This window comes from Xenopus laevis, chromosome 8L, assembly GCF_017654675.1.
Source record: "Xenopus laevis strain J_2021 chromosome 8L, Xenopus_laevis_v10.1, whole genome shotgun sequence".
NCBI classification, from domain to species: domain Eukaryota; kingdom Metazoa; phylum Chordata; class Amphibia; order Anura; family Pipidae; genus Xenopus; species Xenopus laevis.
The window spans coordinates 105,919,101-105,941,190 of NC_054385.1; the positions used below are offsets into that span (position 1 = coordinate 105,919,101).

General features: G+C 38.7%; 1 protein-coding gene across 4 annotated transcripts in view; it reads right to left on the reverse strand.

Annotated features, from left to right (window-relative positions):
* hectd1.L (HECT domain containing E3 ubiquitin protein ligase 1 L homeolog) overlaps window positions 1-22,090 on the reverse strand; it is a 65,845-nt gene that overhangs the window by 34,637 nt on the left and 9,118 nt on the right. For all 4 annotated transcript variants that reach the window (XM_018231192.2, XM_018231189.2, XM_018231190.2 and 1 more), the window contains exons 2-8: window positions 15,305-15,551; window positions 4,139-4,373; window positions 2,914-3,141; window positions 2,494-2,775; window positions 2,134-2,404; window positions 1,427-1,503; window positions 196-294 (exon numbers count right to left, since the gene is read on the reverse strand). In XM_018231192.2, the coding sequence (XP_018086681.1) occupies window positions 196-294; window positions 1,427-1,503; window positions 2,134-2,404; window positions 2,494-2,775; window positions 2,914-3,141; window positions 4,139-4,373; window positions 15,305-15,444 (1,332 nt within the window). In that variant the 5' untranslated portion in view covers window positions 15,445-15,551. The remainder of the gene's footprint in view (window positions 1-195; window positions 295-1,426; window positions 1,504-2,133; window positions 2,405-2,493; window positions 2,776-2,913; window positions 3,142-4,138; window positions 4,374-15,304; window positions 15,552-22,090) is intronic.

Genomic DNA, 22,090 nt, shown 5'->3' on the forward strand with positions numbered 1-22,090 from the left:
TTAATAAATCATAAGGGGGCGAATGGGAGGCCAGACATGCAATAAAGATTTAAGCTGCCCATTATAAGCTGCCCACTAATAGGGCTGGTGATTCAGAAGGCTTTCCCAAAGCCGCTCCACAGAGCTGACCCAATTCCCTGTGACAGGACAATCCTAATGCCGACCTTGCACAAATTCCATCCTTTAACTTCCTACCTTTGCCACCTGAGGCCTTCCGAAGCAAGCAGCATAATGCAGTGATGATGACCTCTGCCCCCTGTTTACATCTGCACCACGCTCACACAGGAATTCAACCTGAGGGGGGGGGGGTAGAGAAACAAAGCTACTGGCAGTGTCCTTACTAAGACAAAACTTCTTATCTCAATTACTATTAGACTCCCCCTTTGGAGAAACAGTTTAGTGTAAAAAAAAAAATACTGGATAGTATGTACAAAATAAAAAAAGTTTCTAATATAGTCAGTTAGCCAAAAATGTAATGTATAAAAGCTGGAGTGACTGGATGTCTTTCTGCTTTTCAGCTCTCTAAAGCTGGCCATAGATGTTGAGATTTTTAAATGATCCGATCCGGATTGTGAGACCACGATCTTCTCGGAACGATCGTACGAATTGACCATCAACTAAAAAGACCAATTTGCCAGGAAAACAAAGGGGAGCTGCCTGCTTGGCCCTGCAAACATAGATAGATTGCACTGGGACCAACAAAGATTTTTTGACCTGGCCGATCAATTTCCTGACAGATGTCAGCCAAAAATCGTAAGATGTACGATCGTTGGAATCCCACTAACCGCACGATAATTTCGAAGGATTGGTCGGACTTCCCTAAAATCGATCGTTCGGCAAGAAGAATGGTCGCATCTATGGGGAACTTAGCTCAGCGTTAGTCAGAGACTTTAAGGGGGCCCACATGGGACATAACTGTTCAGTGAGTTTGCAATTGATCCTTAGCATTCCATACAGATTCAGAAGCAACAGTTATGACCCATGTGGAAACCAAGAGAGCTGCAAAGCAGGAAGAAGTGTTCTGGCTATTATGTTAGACATCCAGTCACTCCAGCCTTTATACATTATGTTTTTGGCTATCTAACTATATTAGAAACAGTTTTTATTTTTCACAGCCTATCTTTTTACCCAGGTTTTATTTTTACACTGAACAGTTCCTTTAAGCAGTTTTCCATATACATTCATTTAAAATGTTCATTAGTTTTAAAACAATTTGTAAAAGCCACTAAATGCAGTATTTGTCTACACGGATCCATTCCCTGGTTCTGATTCTCAAAACAAGCTTGGGAAAAAAAAAAAAAATTCACTTGAAAACACACTGCGATAATGAACTTGTTTTTCCCATTTAAGATTACATGTGGCTTTATCATGCACATATACAGGAGTATATATACAATGTGTTTATATTTATGTAATTAGTTCTCACCATTTCCTGTGTGCCAAAAGCAGAGGCCCAGTTCAGAAGTGTCTGCCCAACATCATCCATAAAGTTTACTTCAAATGCTAAAACAAGACAAAATGGAGATTAAACAAGTCGAACAAAGAAGAACCACCTAACAGCGAGGTTGGTTTAGACTCTTATGCAGTCCAAGGTTCTTGCTCTCCCTTTTGCCCTGTCAGTATAATAATCATAACCCCCATAGGTAATACAGGCATGGGATCTGCTATCTTGAAACCAGTTGTCCAGAAAGCTCCAAATTTCGGGATGGACATTTCCCATATTATCCAAATAATCACATTTTTTAAAAATGATTTCCTTTATCTTTGTGATAATAAAACAGTACCTTGTACTTGATCACAACTAAGATATAATGAATCCTTATTGGAAGCAAAACCAGCCTATTGGGTTTATAAAGTTTTACATTATTTTCTACCAGACTTCAGGTATGAAGATCCAAATTACAGAAAGATCAGTTATAAAAAAAAGCCCCAGGTCCTGAGCATTGGATTACAGTTCCCATACCTGTATAAGGCACCAAGTTTGCTCAGGAGCAGTAACCCATAACAACTAGTAAGATTCTTGCATTTAAGGTGACTAGTAAATTCTACCTGCTGATTGGTTGCTATAGGTTACTGCCCAGGGCAAACTTAGCGCCTTTTATTACATAAACCCATTGGTCTATTAAGACTCACCTCCCGTATCAATGGCATCTATGAGGGCATCTGTGTCCTTGCTGCGGATGCAGTCTATCAGCTGACGGTGAGATCTCTCTCCTGAGCTGTCCAGTCGCCGCAGTCCAGGAATACGACCGGTGGAGCCGGCACTAGACTTGGGCAGAGCTTTACGGCCTTCAAAAAGCAGCACCAAAAGCAGGTCTACAAGGCGCATGGTATCAAGAACACAACGCTCATCACCTTGTAGAGCACTTTCCATGGAGTCTAGGAGTTCTGCCCGCAGTAAATCCTATAGCAACAAATATGATGATGAAGAGTAACCAGATAAAAACCATTGCATTCATAGATTATATTTATTTATGTCCCTCTGTTACATACATGAGTGACGACTGGTGAACCACGGCACAATGTTGATAGTAGGCTGACAATAGTGGAGACCTGATTGCTGATTTTTGAGTCTCCAGAAGTGGAAGGTCCCCCACTGGTGCCGCGCCCTGTTTTACATGCTGAAGAAGGACCTGATACAGTGCCTCCGGCTGCTGCCATTCGGGAGAGCAGTTCCTCAGTGAGCCCATGCTGTGCAAGAGGAGCTGGATCTACACCACGGCGTGTAAAACGGTCAGCAAGCGATGCAAAGCAGCGAAGGGCTCCATCCGATACCTGCAGAATGACAATGTCATATTGAGGATCCTTCAAGGTAACCTATAGTATAAGTAACCTACAAGTCATGTTGCCTTTTCTGCAACTCAATATTGTTTCGATGTCATTTTACAAAGGTTTAGGTACTTATTCAATCACCTGGTGGTCTTCATGCTTCAGCAGGCTGGAGAGAGACTCCACACATGTTTCTAATGATGTGTCCTGTGGCTCCATCTTCCCGCACAATCGAGACACCACAGCCATGGCAGAATGCAGAGTATCCTTGTGAACTAGGTGCCCACTGTCTCGAATGAATGTCAGCACGCAGTTCAAGCCCCCTGCCTCAAATACAGCCCCAGACTCACGTGTACAGATTAGCTCTAGCACCTTATGAAGAAAAATAAATTGTTTAAACATAATGATTAGAATTGATGTGCCTTTAATTCTATTCCAACAAGAATTTTTATATATACTCTAGCCTTGAGAAAGGCTAGAGTGCTAGCCGAAACGTCAGTTTTTTGTTTAATAAACACCTTTTGTTTTTCAATTAAGACCTGTGTGTGCTCGCCTGTTTCCAGATATATATAGAGATATATATATATCTATATATATATATCTATATATATATCTATATATATATCTATCTATATATCTATCTATATATCTATCTATATATCTATCTATATATCTATCTATATATATATCTATATATATATCTATATATATATCTATATATATATCTATATATATATCTATATCTATATATATATATATATATATATATATATATATATATTTGTAAGCCAAACACCTAATGGGCCTGTAAAAGTGAAATGTTAATTGCCCATATGAATACCAAATGCCTTGCTAACAATTCTGCAACCTAAATTAGAGAGTGCGTGCAAATCTCCAGGTATACTGGGACAGTAACCCATAGCTAATCTAACTTTGCACCTTTTATTACGCTGTCCCTAGGTTAATTTAGACACAATGAAAGGAGACAGGTCAGTAAATATTGTATTTAAAGGAGAAGGAAAGGATAAAACTAAGTAAGCTTTATCAATAATGTCTACATAAATACACCAGTAAACCCTCAAAGTAACGCTACTCGGAATCTGATGTCAAAAGAAACACAACATTTCTTTACTTCTATAGTGTACACATGGGCTTCTGTATCAGACTTCCTACTTTCCAGGGCTAGAGCTGGAGCATGCTCAGTTTTTATTTCTCTTTCAATCTTGCTTCTCTAGATCGTGGCATACAACATTCTAAACATTAGCAAATATAAGAATGTTAGACTAGATGCTAGACTCTTCCTTTTCGTATTGGTTAATAGGGATATGCAGTACAGGTATATATAATGAAATGCGGTCTCGCATCTCACCTTGACACACTGTTCTGCCAAATCCCGACTGGTTCTGTTGTTGAGCTCTACCACTACAAGCCTATTGCACAAAGCTTTGATAGCCCCTTCCACTCCCACTATACGTCTTGTGCACTCTGCGGACACATCCAGGTAATAGGTGATAGCGCGGGCTGTTACTTCCAACACATTGTCCGGGGCGCTTTCGTCCAGGAATATTTTACACAAGGCCGGCAGGAAGGTGCGAGGTGGGCATCTGGAATGGAAAGAGAAAGAACTATTCACACAAAAGCACAAGGGGGCCATAGCATGTTATAAATATGGAGGCTCATGGTCTAGGGTGAGAGTAACAAACAGGTGAGTTAGGTGCTGGTTGACTTTTTGTTGACCCCCACATTACTACCGGCTTCTACACCACCATGTTCTTACTGGACACATAGCTTGGGATTCTTCATAGCAATACAGATATAAATATTGTGCTTGGTTTGTGGTTTCTTAAAGGAGAACTACAGCTTAAGTAGCTAGAAATGTTGTACATTATGTTTTGTGCTTCTGTACCAGCCCAATGCAACCACAGCCCCTTTAGCAGTAAAGATCTGTGTCTCCAAAGATGCCCCAGTAGCTCCCCATCTTCTTTTCTGCTGATTCACTGCACATGCTTTGTGCTGCTGTCACTTAGAGTTTACGGACCCACACAATATAGAGTAAATATAGAATATAAATGTCACAATATAAGGCTGATTAGCAATTAATACATGGCAGCACAGAAACCAGTGCAATGTGCATCATAATTTAATAATCAGCCCTGTAGCAACTGCTTATATCACAGGCCAAACATTTTTTCCTGGATAATTTGTGACGACCCCTAAGCTCAGAGCCCACTGAGCATGTGAGTGTCACAGACACTTTCCAAGATGGTGACCCCCTGTGACAAGCTTGAAGTCCTGGATCATTGCTGCTACAGACAAGATGAAACTTCAGTTTCAGGATTAGTTCTCCTTTAAATTATAGACAAAGTGCATGTACATTCATCCCGAAAGGATAGGCTGAAACGTCTATAAAAACCTGTAATAGCTATTGCCTGTCCTGCACTGACATCACCATATAAACTTGCATGAGACATTGAGACAGGAAGCAATCTATTTAACTGCAGATTATTAATCTCCTTTAATTATATAGTGGCAACACGTCACACTGCTTTGTAGCACATGTTTTAAATGTTTATAATTCATATCGTTACAGTCTAACCTATCAAATTCATGCAAAACACATATGATAGATATCAGAGGACAATTAACCAGCCTGTATGTTTTTGAAGCGTGGGAGTAAAGCCGAGCACCCAAAGGAAACCCATGCACAAACAGGAAGAACATACAGACTAGATAGATAGTGCCCTGGATGGAATCATACCTATGTCTACAATCAAGCTTGCCTGCCACTGAGCCACCCATATATTTTTCCTAAGAAGCTTTATATATTTGGCCAAATGTTGGGCACCCAAGTGATTAGAATTGCTTGCCTGATACCCTGGACAGTGTTCTAGATAATTACACCAGCCCAGGGTACTTCTGTATGAATATCATGTGTTATTTCTACTTATAATAATAATAATAAAAAAAAAAAAAAAAAAAGATACAGAAGTGAAGTCAAAAAGGAGAAGAAAAAAAAGAACAGAAAGATACAGCAAAGGAGGTATGGGGAAAAAAATAAATTGTTTGAGTTATGCAAGATATATGTTGTCTTTATACAGTGAAAGCTCAACTTTACATACTCTGATTTTTTTTTTATTTCATTGTGCCACCAATTTATAAGGCGTTTATACACCATTTTTTCTGGTCCCCGAATAACGTAAAATGGGGATTCCATTGTATTACCAGTGAGTATAATTCATGAAGCCAACACTTCTTAAGATTGCAGATTTCTATGTTTCTGAAAAACACTGACATTACTGTATTTAGTAGGAGAGAGACCTTTCTGTAACTTAATTGTATATAGCTAGCGTAAACAGAACTTTATTGTAACTTTATTTTATCATTGTAATGTTGCACTGAGCGTGAATTGTCTAGTCTGTGAAGAAAAGCATTCAAGTAAGAATTTCATTGTGCTGTGTACGCTGTACATATGACAATAATTGAATCTTGAATACACAAACACGCAGACAACGTGCACACTTAGGATATTATAATCCGTGCTTTGTGATGTCACTTGATTTTTTTTAAACTTGTGTAGCAAGTTCCCTTTGACCTGTATAACAGAGCTTGGTCTACACAGCCTGCAGTCTTTACATGGTCATAGAACTCCTTGGCACCTATAAATACCCTTAGATTTTACAGGAAAAAGGTGGATTATTCCTTATATAAACTGTGTTTAGTGATGTCATTAGATAATAAACTGTGTTTAGTGATGTCAGATAAAGGTTGCTTGTGTAGTATGATGCTTAAAACATGTGAATAATAACAACAACAACAACAACAACATCAAAAGGCTCACATTGTAAAACAAAGTAGTAAAAGTCACCTTGATATTCCATGACATGAAAAAAAAAAAAAAAAAAAACAGTCTGTGGCTTATATATGTTCACGTAACTCATGGGGATATCAAATATCCTATTTTATAAATGGGGTTTACATTATTCCCCATATAAAGGGGAATGCAACCTTATCCATCAGTAGATCCATTATCGCAGAAAGCTCCAAATTATGGAGTCTCTATTTTATACAAATAATCCAAATTTTTAATTTTTTTCCCCCCTTCTTTCTTTGTAATAATACAACAGTACCTTGTTCTTGGTCCAAACTAAGACAATTAATCTTTATTAAAAGCAAAACCAGACTATTGGGTTGATTGAATGTTTACACGAAATTCTAGTAGCCTTAAGGTATGAAGATCCAAATTATGGAAAGATCCATTATTCGGAAAACCCCAGGTCCTGAGCATAACAGATCCCATACCTGTACCTATACGGGTAGTTTAAACAGTAGAAGCAGGTACTCACAGGAAGCCCCACAATGAGGCCAACAGAGATGAATCCTTTCATTTTATTCCAGGGAGAGGATAGGAAAGTTTGTACACACCGCATACCAATAGATGTAACAGTATTGCACAAAAACATGAGATTATTCTTATTCTAATCTAACATTTACTTAACACTACTGGCCTGGTCGTGGGGCCCTGTCTGCTCTTTCTGTGCTGTGAATTAAAGCTCATGGTATGAGCACACGGCCCCCATGTTACCCATATTTAGCTGCATTCCATTCACTACATACCGTGTGTGTGTGTTTCTTTTTAGTTATCCCAGTATACTTTTCCACTCACACAGCTCACTTTCTATATTAGGTTCCTTTCTAGGAACTGGTGAAATTTTATAGCTACTCTAGGCTGCAAAAATAAATAAGAAAAAGCAGAAGGCAGCCATAAAAGTAGGAGAACTTCCACAATTTTATAATACCCCCTTTCAACAACGATGGGGCTCTTTATGGACCGTACCATACAGTTCTGAACTAGAGCACTGAACATCCTATCCTCGTGGTACATTCTATCACAGGGGCTCTTTATGAGGTTAACTGTACGGTCTCACTGTTATGAAGCCCCCAAGCCTCACGGCTAATGGAAAGTATTCGGCGAATGTTATTCTGTCCTCTACAGACCTGTTGTCTTAGCACTTGTCAAAAACATTTCGAGCATCCGAGGGGCCACTTAAGCTGCGATCCAAGGGAGAAACACCGGGATGTCTATGAGCGACATTTTTCAGCAGCAGAGATGGATTTTCACAGATCTAATCTGTATTTTGTAGGACATATACAATGTGGGAATCTGGAGCTCATTTATTTAGGGTTTCATGGACGGCACCCCTTATCTAACTACTAAACTCAACATTTGGGTGGGTTAAGTAAACAGCACATTAATCACTGTTAGTGACCATGCACACGGCCCTGTATATTCCACTATATTAAGTCGGCTGCTTATTGCCCAGTGTTTGGGGCCTACCGACAGGCTTCCCCGATCGACATCTGGCCGAAAATGCGGCAGATGTTGATTGGCCTGCCAGATCAAGGACGGCACCGGTTCGTTGTTGATCCGACCTTCCGTTTTCTCCTTGTTATGGTCCGATCGCTGGGCCCTAGGGCCCACAATCGGATCAGCCCAATATTGGCCACCTCAAAGTGGGCATATCAGGGAGAGATCCACTTGTTTGTCGAGGTCTCCATATGTATGGCCAGCTTAAGGCTGTACCACTGAAACAATGTTTGGGGTAGTCAGCTCTCCATCTTAAGCTGGCCATAGACACGAAGATTTGTTCGTACGGATCTCCGTTTTGTATGATTTTCGGGCTGTGTGTGGAGTGTCCCGACATTTATCTTTCTTTTCAGGCCTCTCCTATTTATATCCAACTCTCTTATTCAAATGAATGCAGGGTTGCTAGGATAATTTGAACCATAGCAAACAGATTGCTGAAACGGCATTAATAATAATGAAATAATAATACTAAAAAATGAAAACCAATTGCAAATTGTCTACGAATTTCACTCTCTAAATCATACTAAAAAGTTAACTCAAAGTTGAACAACCCCTTTAAAAATCTATGAACAATAATGAAAACCAACTGAAAAGTTGCTTAGAATTGGTCATTCTAATACATATGAAAAGTTTACTTTAAGGTGAACCATCCCTCTACGATACTTATAAAGACCATGGTTCTTAAGATATTTCTGGAAAAATTGATACCCCATTGTTTCAAAATTGTCTGCTGCATCATCCACCAAAAATTAGATATCATAAACCCAACAGCCTTGGACAAGCTTTTGGCTGATTTTTCCAAGTTTGCTGTGGCTTTTGTACCCTTTAAGACAATTTTGAGTAGGCTTTAGTTTTTAATCTCTGTTCCTCTTATTTTACTCTGTCACTCTGGTATGTGATGATACAGAGCGATATCCCTAGCAGGCACATATAAGAACATGTAGGACCACCCTGTGAGCTACCACAGACAAGAAGGAGGGGGAGGCAGTCTGATGGCCAGGATAATAACAAAAAGGAAGAATCAATGTGCTTTGGAGCTTGAAATGGATAAGGGGATAACTATATATTAAAGTTTTGTGTCTATGGATCCACTACACCGGCATTGGAGCCCACAAAGACCCCACAGGAAGCAGAACTCTGATGAGGGGTCTTTAGTGCTGCTTTATCCAAATATAACCGACCACAAGCAGAACCATTTTGCTCCCAAATCGAAAAGTGGCACTGACAAATCTCCCAGTGTGACTATTTGCGTGGTGCCTATGTGAAGTCACATTTGGACTTAAGTGTTAAAGGAACAGTAACACCAAAAAATTAAAGTGTTTTAAAGTAATCAAAATATAATGTACTTTTGTGCTGCACTGGTAGAACTGGTGTGTTTGCTTCAGAAACACTACCACAGTTTATATAAACAAGCTGCTGTGTAGCCATGGGGGAAGCCATCTAAAGCTTAAAAAGGAGAATAGGCACAGGATACACAGCACATAACAGATGAGCTCTGTAGTATACAATGGGATTCTTCAGAACTTATCTGTTATTTACGGTGTATCCTGTGCTTGAGTGGCTCCCCCCCCATGGCTATACAGCAGCTGGTTTATATAAAATGTAGAGGTGTTTCTATAGCAAACACACCAGTTTTACTAATGGAGGGCAACAGTATATTGGATGGACGTTCCTTTAAAATACTTTTAATTTTTTGGTGTTACTATTCCTTTAAATATTCAAATCAATGGTCAATAAACCCTACAAAAAAAGCAATGCTATACGTAACAGCACTAGGGTTATTTTTTTGTTGTTGTTACTGTCCCTAAAAGAAGGAGGAGAGGGTGTTTAAATCTAAACAAAATCAAATAAAAATAATGTGTTAGAATAACAGAAAGTCCGGTGCCCAAAGTCTATTCCTTTCAGCTAGTGTTTGCTTATATACGTAAATACCACGCTCTGCTTGCCTATAATCTTATCAGTCTGCAATCGATTACACAGTTATCAGCTGGTGCCTGGCAATTCTCAGCATGGGTTCTGATGCAAGACTGAATGCATTCCAAACATGCAGAACATGCTATATCAGGGCTCAGCACATTTTGGCCTCATAACTGGGTGACCCATATCCGTGAAAGTGCTGCCATGCCCACAATATAGGAGAGCTGGTGTCAAATCAGTCCCAGTCACTCAGCATCAGTCCACGTCTAAATTCCCAGATTCACATAAACCAAGATTCTATATAGGACTCCTTTCTAGCACAAAGCCGGCGTAAATCTGTAGATTTGCAACATTTTAACCAGACTAACTTAATTTCTTTTTACGAGAATGTAAGTAGAGACCTTGATTCTGGGATGGCAGTGGATGTGATTTACTTAGACTTTGCTAAAGCATTTGATACAGTGCCACACAAAAGGTTACTGGTTAAATTAAGGAATGTTGGCCTGGAACATAGTATTTGTACCTGGATAGAGAACTGGCTAAAAGATAGACTACAAAGAGTGGTGGTAAATGGAACATTTTCTAATTGGACCAGTGTTGTTAGTGGAGTACCGCAGGGCTCTGTACTAGGTCCCTTGCTTTTCAACTTGTTTATTAATGACCTGGAGATGGGCATTGAAAGTACTGTTTATATTTTTGCAGATGATACTAAATTGTGCAGAACTATAGGTTCCATGCAGGATGCTGCCACTTTGCAAAGTGATCTGTCTAAACTGGAAAACTGGGCAGCAAACTGGAAAATGAGGTTCAATGTTGATAAATGCAAGGTTATGCACTTTGGCAAAAATAATATAAATGCAAGTTATACACTAAATGGCGATGTGTTGGGAGTTTCCGTAAATGAAAAGGATCTAGGGGTCTTTGTAGATAACACGTTGTCTAATTCTGGGCAGTGTCATTCTGTGACTACTAAAGCAAATAAAGTTCTGTCTTGCATAAAAAAGGGCATTAACTCAAGGGATGAAAACATAAATTATGCCTCTTTATAGGTCCCTGGTGAGGCCTCATCTGTAGTATGCAGTTCAGTTTTGGACTCCAGTCCTTAAGAGGGATATAAATGAGCTGGAGAGAGTGCAGAGACGTGCAACTAAATTGGTTAGAGGGACGGAAGACTTAAATTATGAGGGTAGACTGTCAAGGTTGGGGTTGTTTTCTCTGGAAAAAAGGCGCTTGCGAGGGGACATGATTACACTTTACAAGTACATTAGAGGACATTATAGACAAATGGCAGGGGACCTTTTTACCCATAAAGTGGATCACCGTACCAGAGGCCACCCCTTTAGACTAGAAGAAAAGAACTTTCATTTGAAGCAACGTAGAGGGTTCTTCACAGTCAGGACAGTGAGGTTGTGGAATGCACTGCCGGGTGATGTTGTGATGCTGATTCAGTTAATGCCTTTAAGAATGGCTTGGATGATTTTTTGGACAGACATAATATCAAAGGCTATTGTGATACTAAACTCTATAGTTAGTATAGGTATGGGTATATAGAATTTTAATTAAAAGTAGAGAGGGGTGTATGTATGGATGCTGGGTTTTCATTTGGAGGGGTTGAACTTGATGGACTTTTTTTTTTCAACCCAATTTAACTATGTAACTATGTAACCTATTAAAAAGAACTGGTTAAACTTTTTTTTTTTTAAAAAAAAAAAAGAAAAAGAAAAGTATAATATGCAATTTATTAAAGTGGTTTGTATTTAGATGAACTTTTAGTAGGATGGAGACAGTGATATTCTGAGAAAATCTGCAGTTCCTTGTGGGTTTGTTGTATTAGAGCAGTGATCCCCAACCAGTGGCTCGTGAGTATGTTGCTCTCCAACCCCTTGGATGTTGCTCTCACTGGCCACAAAGCAGGGGCTTATTTTTGAATTCCAGGCTTGGAAGAAAGTTTTGATTGCATAAAAACTAAGTATAGTGCCAAGTAGAGTCTCATGTAGGTTTCCAGTCCACATAGGGGCTACCCAATGGCCAATCACAGCCCTTATTTGGCACTGCAAGGGACTTTTTAATGTTTGTGTTGCTCCCGGACTCTTTTTTTGGCTCACGGGTAAAAAAAAGGTTGCGGACCCCTGTATTACAGGGATACTGTCATGGGGGAGCATGTTCTTTTCAAAACACATCAGTTTATAGTTCTGCTCCAGCAGACTTCTGCACTGAAATCCGTTTTTCAAGAGCAAACTTATTTTTTTATATATTTAATTTTAAAATCTGACATGGGGCCAGACATAATCAGTTTCCCAGGTGCCCCCGGCACTTGTGCTTTGATATACTCAGTCACTCTTTTCTGCTGCACTGCAAGTTGGGGTATCCCCCCTCCCTTCCCCCCAGCAACCCATCAGCAAAGCAATGGGAAACTAACCAGATAACAGCTCTCTGGTAGATCTAAGAACAGCACTCAATAGTAAAATTCAGGTCCCGGTGCGACACATTCAGTTACATTAAGTAGAAGAAACAACAGCCTGCCAAAAAGCAGTTCCATCCTAAAGTGCTGGCTCTTTTTAAAAGCACATGACAAGGCAAAAAAACCCGAGATGGCTACACACAAATATTACAACTAAAAAAACACTTGTTGGGTTAGGAATTCAATTTTACACAGTAGAGTAAAATATTTGCAGTGTTAGTATAATTTAGAAATAAAAACTACACCATAAAAATCATGACAGAATCCCTTTAAGATATTTTGCTCATCAGTTATCTGGCTGCTAGGGTCCAATTTACCCTAGCAACTGGGCAGTTGTTTAAAGGAGAGGCTTAAAGAGACAGCGTAAGCAGAAATTGTTTTTTTTTTTTTTGTTTTTTTTACATCTATCATAACGTTGTCTTTGCCATAAAAGTATCTGCCAGATGCTTTTGCATTACCTATGTGATCCCCTATGTTCCTCTATGAGGGGGATGATCTATTTGTGCAGCAGGAGTCCATTAGCATTAACTCTGACAGGTTAGGAAGGGACAAGCAGGTTGGCAAAAGTCAGGTTTAAAACAGTTACTGACAGATCAGCGAAAAAGCATCAACATCACCTTTAGGTACCTTTTAATGAACATTACACATAACAATGTATCTTCGAAGATCTATAGTTTTATTTCTTTGGTTTCTGGGATCAGTGACCCCCATTTAAAAGCTGGAAAACTGCCAAGAAGGAATGCAAGAAAAATTAAAAACTGTAAAAAATGAAAGACCATGTGAATTTTTTTTAATGAATAGGGCATTCTAACACGCACACCAAAAGTGGCCTTTAAGCTAATTCTCCTACCACTGAAAAATTGTTATGCTCCTCCAGCATGACAAACTGGCCTTCTATTGGGGACAAGTTCTAAACTGCTTGTAAATGGCAAAAATCGTTGGCTCTGTAAAATCCATAATCTAGCCTCAGACTGGGAAACTGACATTGCCTACCTAAAATATACACCCACACACATTACTACTGGTAAAGTTACATTAATTAGCTTTTTAACAAAATTAAGAGCCAGCAGATTTCCCAACTACATTTACAATTTACATTATAGGCTAAGCTATATCTGAAAATTTTGTGCTCTGTTAAGGGGCATTTTGTTAAAGGAAAATTATACCCCCAAAATGAATACTTAAGCAACAGATAGTTTACATCATATTAAGTGACATATTAAAGAATCTCATCAAACTGGTATATATATATTTAAGTAAATATTGCCCTTTTACATCTCTTGCCTTGAACCACCATTTCGTGATGGTCTGTGTGTTGCCTCAGAGATCACCTGACCAGAAATACTGCAGCTCTAACTGTAACAGGAAGAAGTGTGGAAGCAAAAGACAGAACTCTTGTCTGTCTGTTAATTGGCTCATGTGACCTAACATGTATTGTTTATTTGTGTGCACCGTGAATCCTACAATCCCAGGGGGCAGCCCTTATTTTTTAAAATGGCAATTTTCTATTTATGATTATCCAATGACACATACTACTAGAAAAGTATATTATTATGAAAATGGTTTATTTAAATGAAGCAGGGTTTTACATATGAGCTGTTTTATGCAATATCTTTTTATAGAGACCGACATTGTTTGCGGGGTATAGTTTTCCTTTAACATGGCTTTCTAAACCTTTCTAAAGTTATGGGGAAATTCCACTCCTTAAAAGGACTATATAGGAGTGTAAAGACATATTTTCTATAATATGGAGCACGGTTGCCCAACTGGAGGCCTGTGGGCTAGATGTGGCCCTCTAAAGGATTTTTGCAGCTTCCACTATGCTCAAGGGATCCATAGACTTCAATGTATGATATCATCATTTTAATACAATAAAGCTTAAAACCGAATATTCACAGGATTACAAAACGCTGTGGCACTCAGATGCTAAAAGGCCTGTGCGCACACAATATTTACCAATTAAAACAATTAAAGGGGTTGTTCATCTTCCATCATCAGTTCAGTAGTTTTCAGTTCACCAGAAAAAAAAAAATACTTTTTTTTTTTTCCAATTACTTCCTATAATCTATCAGTCACCATTTTTCTAGTATCAAAGTTTAAAGTTTCATTTTTCACCTTCTTGTGTCTTTCTAAAGCAGCTCTGGGAAGGGTTTACCGACTCTGTAACCGATACATAAGTTGATATATTTCTTATCGTTGGCCCTGCTGAGCAGAATCGATACAATAGTTGCCGATATCCAACAGATGCTGCTGAGAAATGTATCAACTAATGCAGCAAATTGTAACAGTTCAGAATCTGAACCTGCATCAGAGAGTTTCCAGACTGAAACACCAGAGACATGAACAATTTGGAAAAACTGTAAAAATATAAACAGTAGAAAGCATTTGAAAAAAAAAAGTATATTTCTGGTGAAAAGTCTGAACTGAACCGGAAATGAATAACCGCTTTTACAAAACATTTAAAGAACCAGTAACGTCAATACACACCAATATTACAAGTAAAAAAAAAATACACTTGCTGGTTCAGGAATGAAATGTTATATTATAGAGTGAATTATTTGCAGTGTAAACAGTGTAATTTAGAAATAAAAACAGCATCATAAAGATCATGACAGATTCCATTTAAAGTTTTGCTTGTTTGGCAAGGTTGCAATGTTAAAATTCCTTTAGTGTAGAAGCCTATTAAAATATATTACATTAAATGTTTAATTAAGTAAATATCTGAATGCACATACATCAAATCATTGAAAAAAATGAAATATGGGAATATAAATAAAGGAAAAACAACTTACGTTTCAAAACACCTATCCACATTATCCGACATGAGCAGCAGCATGCAGAGCTGTTCCAAGGCAATGAGCTGCATGTCTCTCTCGTCCCCCTGTCCCATCTGCAGCCATTCCAGTAGTGTGTCTGGATCTACGTCAGCCATGTTGGCACTGCGCGGAGAGGGATGCCGCGCTGGCTGGAGGGGACGGTGCCCGAGTTAAAAGTTCTTCCTTTCCACAATCTGTAATACTTTCTGCCAGGGTCCCTCACCTGCAAAGGGAAAGGAGGAAATGCAACGGGTTATTAATGCCTTGACTAAAGCAGGTTAATCCCTGCCTGACCAGAGCAACGCACAGGCGCCTGAAAAGTGTCAGAGGATAAGCTGCTTATAAAATGATTATACATATGATGGACTTCAGAAAGCAGCCTGACACTGGAGTAGGACACCAGCAAGCACAGCCAATGCCACTTTCATACTCTTTTCCACCTGCAAACGATGATAGCTGAACTTAAAGCCTGACTATCATTTAAAGGGATACAGTCATGGGAAATGGTTTTTTTTTTTTTCAAAATGCATCAGTCAATAGTGCTGCTCCGGCAGACTTCTGCAATGACAATAGTTTATCGAGAAAAGCAAACAGAGTTTTTTATATTTAATTTTGAAATCTGACATTGAGCTAGACGTATTGCCAGTTTCCCAGCTGCTCCAGTCATGTGACTTGCACTCTGATAAACTTCAGTCAATCTTTACTGCAAGTTGGAGTGATATAACCCTCCTCCCTTGTCCCCCCCCCCCAGCAATTTTAGGGTAATGTCACACCTGGAGATTTGGGGAGACTAATCACCTCTTCTTTAGGCCGACTAATCTCCCCGAAACTGATTCCCCCGTGTCTTTCGCCTGCTACAATGAAAAAACGCCTGCGGCATGGCACGCACGGCGCTTCGTTTTCCGAAGTTGCCTCACGAGGAAACAATGGATGGATACTTAAATTGATGTGTAAACTACATGGAAACTTTTCCATCCGACGTGACACGACTGTTGGATGTAGATGCAAGAACAAACGACATCATCCGACTTTGTCTGATCAGACTTTACATTCTAGCTAGAGGAGGATTCGATTTCATAGCATCCTACAAACCTTGTGCTGTTGCATGTTGTTGCGTGCAGTTGCATGGCAAGACCAGATAAAATCTGACCACAAAATTTCCGGTTTAGTTTTACCTTTAGGAGTTATTAGAAGCAAGTAGTGGTATCCAACCAGAAAACACCTACGTAGCAAGGCTCCGGCAATCTGTAGAACTGGTTACCCTGCAGTAAGTGACGTATAACATAACGCAGGGTAGCAATAAAGCGGCACGTGGTAGTGGCATGTCAGACTTGAATTTCCAGCCAAAAGTGAAACAACATTTAGAAAGTTGCACCATACTCGTGACATCAGCATGACTGGCGTCAGCCTAATAATCAGCTCAGAGCCTGAGGTGCCTCCCTTGTTTCCAAAAACAGCAGCACTTCCAGTCTTTCCTGTACCTCACGGAACACTTTATACTGCCATTATCTAACGACACTGAGAAATGAGAATTCTTGTACATCCTTAAATCTCTTGGTTGTTTTAAAAAGCACATATTGTGGTTTTATACAGTGGCAAATTAGTAGCTACTCATCCTAACCATGGGACTGGTGCTCATATTAAACAGCTGTGACTCTTAGATTTCCATAAGCAGCCAAAGACAAAATGACTCCCCTATTCCCATGAGCCCTCCCCATCTCACCTGAGCCCTATCGCATGTATCTAGCAGAATTCAACCACAAGCCTACTATACCCCATACAAAGATACATCCCAACAGATTTTGGTTTTGGTGCAACTGAGCTGCAAAGAGCAGCTTTAAAATGGACATTTTTTGGATGAATTGTCAACAATAAAATATGCATTGTTACACATCCACAGAAGGTACGTGCTACAAACGATAAACCTTCTCACCAGTAGGTAACACATTTTGTTCACAGTTTCTTCTCTTTAAATAAAATATATGTGTTATGTCACACAGAGTGCTTTCCAAAATACACAACAACAAAACCCACAATGTCTCAAGCTTCTCTCTTCAAATGGAGTCTAACCCCAATGTTTAGCTCGTAATTCAATTCCAGATTGCCCCAAAGAGCCAATAAGAGATGAGAAAAACGTATCTCACTGTTTATCACATAAAAACTCTATTGAATACAGGTATGGGATCAGTTATCCAGAAACCCATTATCCAGAAAGATCCAAATTACGGGAAAGGTGGTCTCCCATAGACTCCATTTTATCTAAATAAATTGTCTTTTTCTGTGTTAGAATAGAACAGTACCTTGTACAAGATCCATACAAAGTTATAATGAATACTTATTGTAAACAGAACCAGCCTATTGGGTTTATTTAATGTTTACATGATTTTATAGTAGGCTTCGGGTATGATGATCCAAATTACGGTGAGATCCATTATCCAGAAAGCCCCAGGTCCTCAGCATTCTGGATAACAGGTCCCATACCTGTACTATGGGAAAGAAGTGGAACTGAATCAGGATAAAAGGTTTTTTTTCCCTCTTCAATTGGAATCACTCCCATAGGTTTTCATGGGACAAGCAAAAAAAACAACATTTTCTCATGAATCTGGCACAGTGTATAACTATCTGCCGAAAAGGTTATATTGGAGATGATTGGAGGTGCCACTACAAACACTTGTCACTCTTCAAAATGCATCTCTAACTCCTGTAACCCAGCCATCCATTCCAACTGCACAGTAAAACATGAGGTTATATCACACTGGCTTTTTCACCTTCTTAGGGAAAAAAATAGAAAATGCCAAAAACAATTTATGGGCACTGCCTATATATCAAATTTTAGTAACAATAATAAATCAAAATAAGGGTAAAGGACTCACAGTTCACTCCAGTCTGAGGGGTGCATATGATGCAAACCAAAGAATATGCGAGTGTCCCCAAAAATAACAAATAAGATTTAAAAGAACAAAAATATGTATTGGGACGTAAGAACAAAAGCCTAACCCGTATTATGCCTACTGGGGCACTTACTTATAGACTCTTGTTCTCATGTCACAACAAATGTTTTTGTACTTTTATTTGTTATTTTTCAGGACACTCACATATTCTTTGGTTTGCTTTATACCTTCTCAATCCTCACATTTCCCTTTCCATTCTCTTTCATTTCTTCCCACAAACCAGAGGGGGTTCCCCGCAACCTTCGCATTCAGCTACTTGTCCTCCTACCCAAATCCCTTCTTGTGTCTTTAAGTAAAGTCACACTTACACAACCAAAGTAGAACCTTCCCTATTTCCTGTAAGACCAGACAAAAAAAAATCTATGAAATCCTACATTGCTGTGACTAATAATTAGGTTATTTCCCTACAAGCGAACATGGGATCTGCTCAATTTCTCATCTTTACCGAAATCAGGCTTATGGTATGTCCCCTCAAACTCTAGCCTTGTGTTTATGCAATCTCTCTACCAAAAACTGGTAGGGCAAACATTTTAAAAAGAAACATATGAGTCGACATATATCCGATTGATGCCTCTGCAAGCACATAAAACTACTCACCGAGCTGGTACACAAATAATAGAGGCAGGTAGTGATGCAAAATATTATATATAGATATACATAGATAGAGATATATATAGATTGATTGATATAGATATATATATTCTCTGTAAAGGGCTGGGGAGCAGGTCATCGCTATGTCAATAATAATAATAGTTTGTACTTTAAAGTGCCATAAACCACATATTAAACAAATAAGCATACAATGAATGTATGTCTTCATCCTTATCTGACATCAAAAGTAAGGATTATCCTATTTAATCCTATTTAATGACAAAGGTAAAACCTTTGTCCAAGGTAACACAAAATCATTTTTTGGAATTTTTGCCTTTTCCATCAACCTGACAGCCCATTATTAAAATGTATGCCTTGCAGCATCTTTAGCTTCTTAACTAACCCGAATGCTCAGCCTTCTACTACAGGTACGGGACCTGTTAGCCAGAATGCTCGGGACCTGGGGTTTTCCGGATAATGGATCTTAATACCTTAAGTCTAATAGAAACATTCAAACATTAAATAAACCCAATAGGCTGGTTTTGCTTCCTATAAGTATTAATTATATCTTAATTGGGATCAAGTACAAGGTATTGTTTTATTATTACAAAGAGAAAGGAAATCACTTTTAAAAAGTTGGATTATTTGGTTATAATGGAGTCTATGGGAGACGGCATTAATGTAATTCAGAGCTTTCTGGATAACGGGTTTCCAGACAACAGATCCCATACCGGTGTTATAATTATCATCAAGGCTAGAGAATGCCAAAACACAGGATTCAATCACCCACTGCTGGGTTCTGCCCATTCTCTAATGGGGCTATGTATAGCACTCAAGTCTCTTTAATTACCTGTACTTCTCCTGGACAAAACAAATGACTTGTTGCTTTTCCTGATAGGGTGTAACCTATAGGCAATTGTTCAAGTTCCCTGAAGCATTCTCCAGGAGACACAAGGCTTTACATACATTTGAATATTAATTGCTAGCATTTCGGAAGAGCACTGTATTCCTTTTTTTTTTTTTTTTTTTTTTTTAAAGCTATTTATAGTACACGGACAAGCATTTACAAAGGATTAAACTCAGCTATTCCCAACTCAAAGCTCATCCTTCCCTCTCACTTACTACTCCACTGTAAAACCATTCATTGTTGTAGGCACCTTAGGGTATGTACCCATGGATATTTCTACTTGCATTTTGACATTTGGTCAATATTATTGTCCATTCCCCTGGGCACAGACAGACCATGATATAATTGAACAATTGTATTGCAATGCAGTGGTTAAAGAGGTTGAAAAAGCTAAAAATAAAATAGCCTCATGAAATATATACTCATTCTAAGCAAATTCACAATTTTTAGTAAATAAAAATTGTCCGTTTTTTTAGGTATTTGTTAGCACAACTGTCATTATCTCTGCCCTTGGGGTTTAAAAAAAAAAGTACAGGTAGGGGACACATTATCAAGAATGCTCAGGACCTGGGTTTTTCCGGATAAAGGATCTTTCTGTAATTTGGATCTCCATACTGTAAGTCTACTAAAAAATCATTCAAATATTAATTAAACCCAATAGGATCGATTTGCCTCCGATTCATTTTATCTTCGTTGGGGCGTATTTGTTTTATCACAGAGAAAAAGGAAATATTTTTTAAAGATTTGAATTATTTATTTTATATATAAATATTATAATGGAGTCTATGAGAGATGGTCTTCCCATAATTCGGATAGTGGGATTCCGGATAACAGATCCCATACCTGTACCAGGAATCAACGGATTCACAGACCTGGAGAACTGACTACACTTCTGCTAGCCGGGTTGCAAATAGAGACCCAATGAATCCAGGATTGGATGAACCCAAAAACTTTAAGCAGAATTTAGATTCTTCAGCATTCTAAAGAACTTCCAAATTATTTTATTATAACGGAGTCTATGAGAGACGGCCTCCCCATAATTCGGATAGTGGAATTCCGGATAACAGATCCCATACCTGTACCAGGAATCAACGGATTCACAGACCTGGAGAACTGACTACACTTCTGCTAGCCGGGTTGCAAATAGAGACCCAATGAATCCAGGATTGGATGAACCCAAAAACTTTAAGCAGAATTTAGATTCTTCAGCATTCTAAGTAACTTCCAAAACCTAAACCGACGTGATGTTATAGATCTAGGCAATGAAAGGGACGAAATAATACAATGCTAATGTTACAGTCAGATTTTTTTTATTAGGGGTTGAAATGGATATTTAGTTGAATCCTAAATTATGTTGTAAGAAAGTCTTTGATCTAAACTAGTTAATGCCCACCCAATTCTGGGCTGCTAGCCTGCTACAGTAAAAATGAAATAAGGCATAAAAAAATGAAATAGGTAATGCTATGAATAAAATCAATTGCCACAAACTTGAGGATGGGAGTTGTTTATAGAGAGCAATACCTATTGTTTTTGACGGAGAGAAGTTATGGTGCCAGTATTTAAACAATGTGGGATAAAAACCTGCCATAAAACAGGACAGGTCAATTATCCTACACAATGAAGCCCCGAGGCAACCAAAAAGTAAGCTTTTGCATGCAATTAGGGTAAAGTGCAATGCAAATATATACTGTATTGCAAATCTTTTCTGTTTCAGGCATAAAGAATTAACGTATACAGATTAACACTGCTGGTAACTAGAGATGCAGGCCATTAAACATGACAAAAATCTCTTGCAAACGGACAAGATTCCCCCTGATAACATTCCTGTAACAGAGACAGGGTGCTTTCTGCTCTGTACAACTGTGTCGTGGGATGAAACCCAGCAACATACACTCACAAGAACTCCAACACAACACTAAGCAACCACACAGTCAACACAAGAATATCACAAGAGCTTATAGCAGCCGCTGTATCAGACCAGTCACTAGAATTTTAATAAACACAAGAATATCACAAGAGCTTATAGCAGCCGCTGTATCAGACCAGTCACTAGAATTTTAAGCAGGGTATAATCAAGACTTCACTCAGGATTTATAAAATAATCAGGACTTCTAAAATAACCTTTTATTAGCAGAACTTTAATCTGATGTTTCGGCCCTATCCAAGGCCATTGCTACCATGTAAAACTCTTGAGCAGATAAGTTCGATCTATTAAATATATCCGAGGCGGTCAGCTGCTCGAAAAGGCTAAATATATAGTGATTTGTACACTTCCTCAATTATTTCGATCCATTGGATTAACCCATTGTGGGC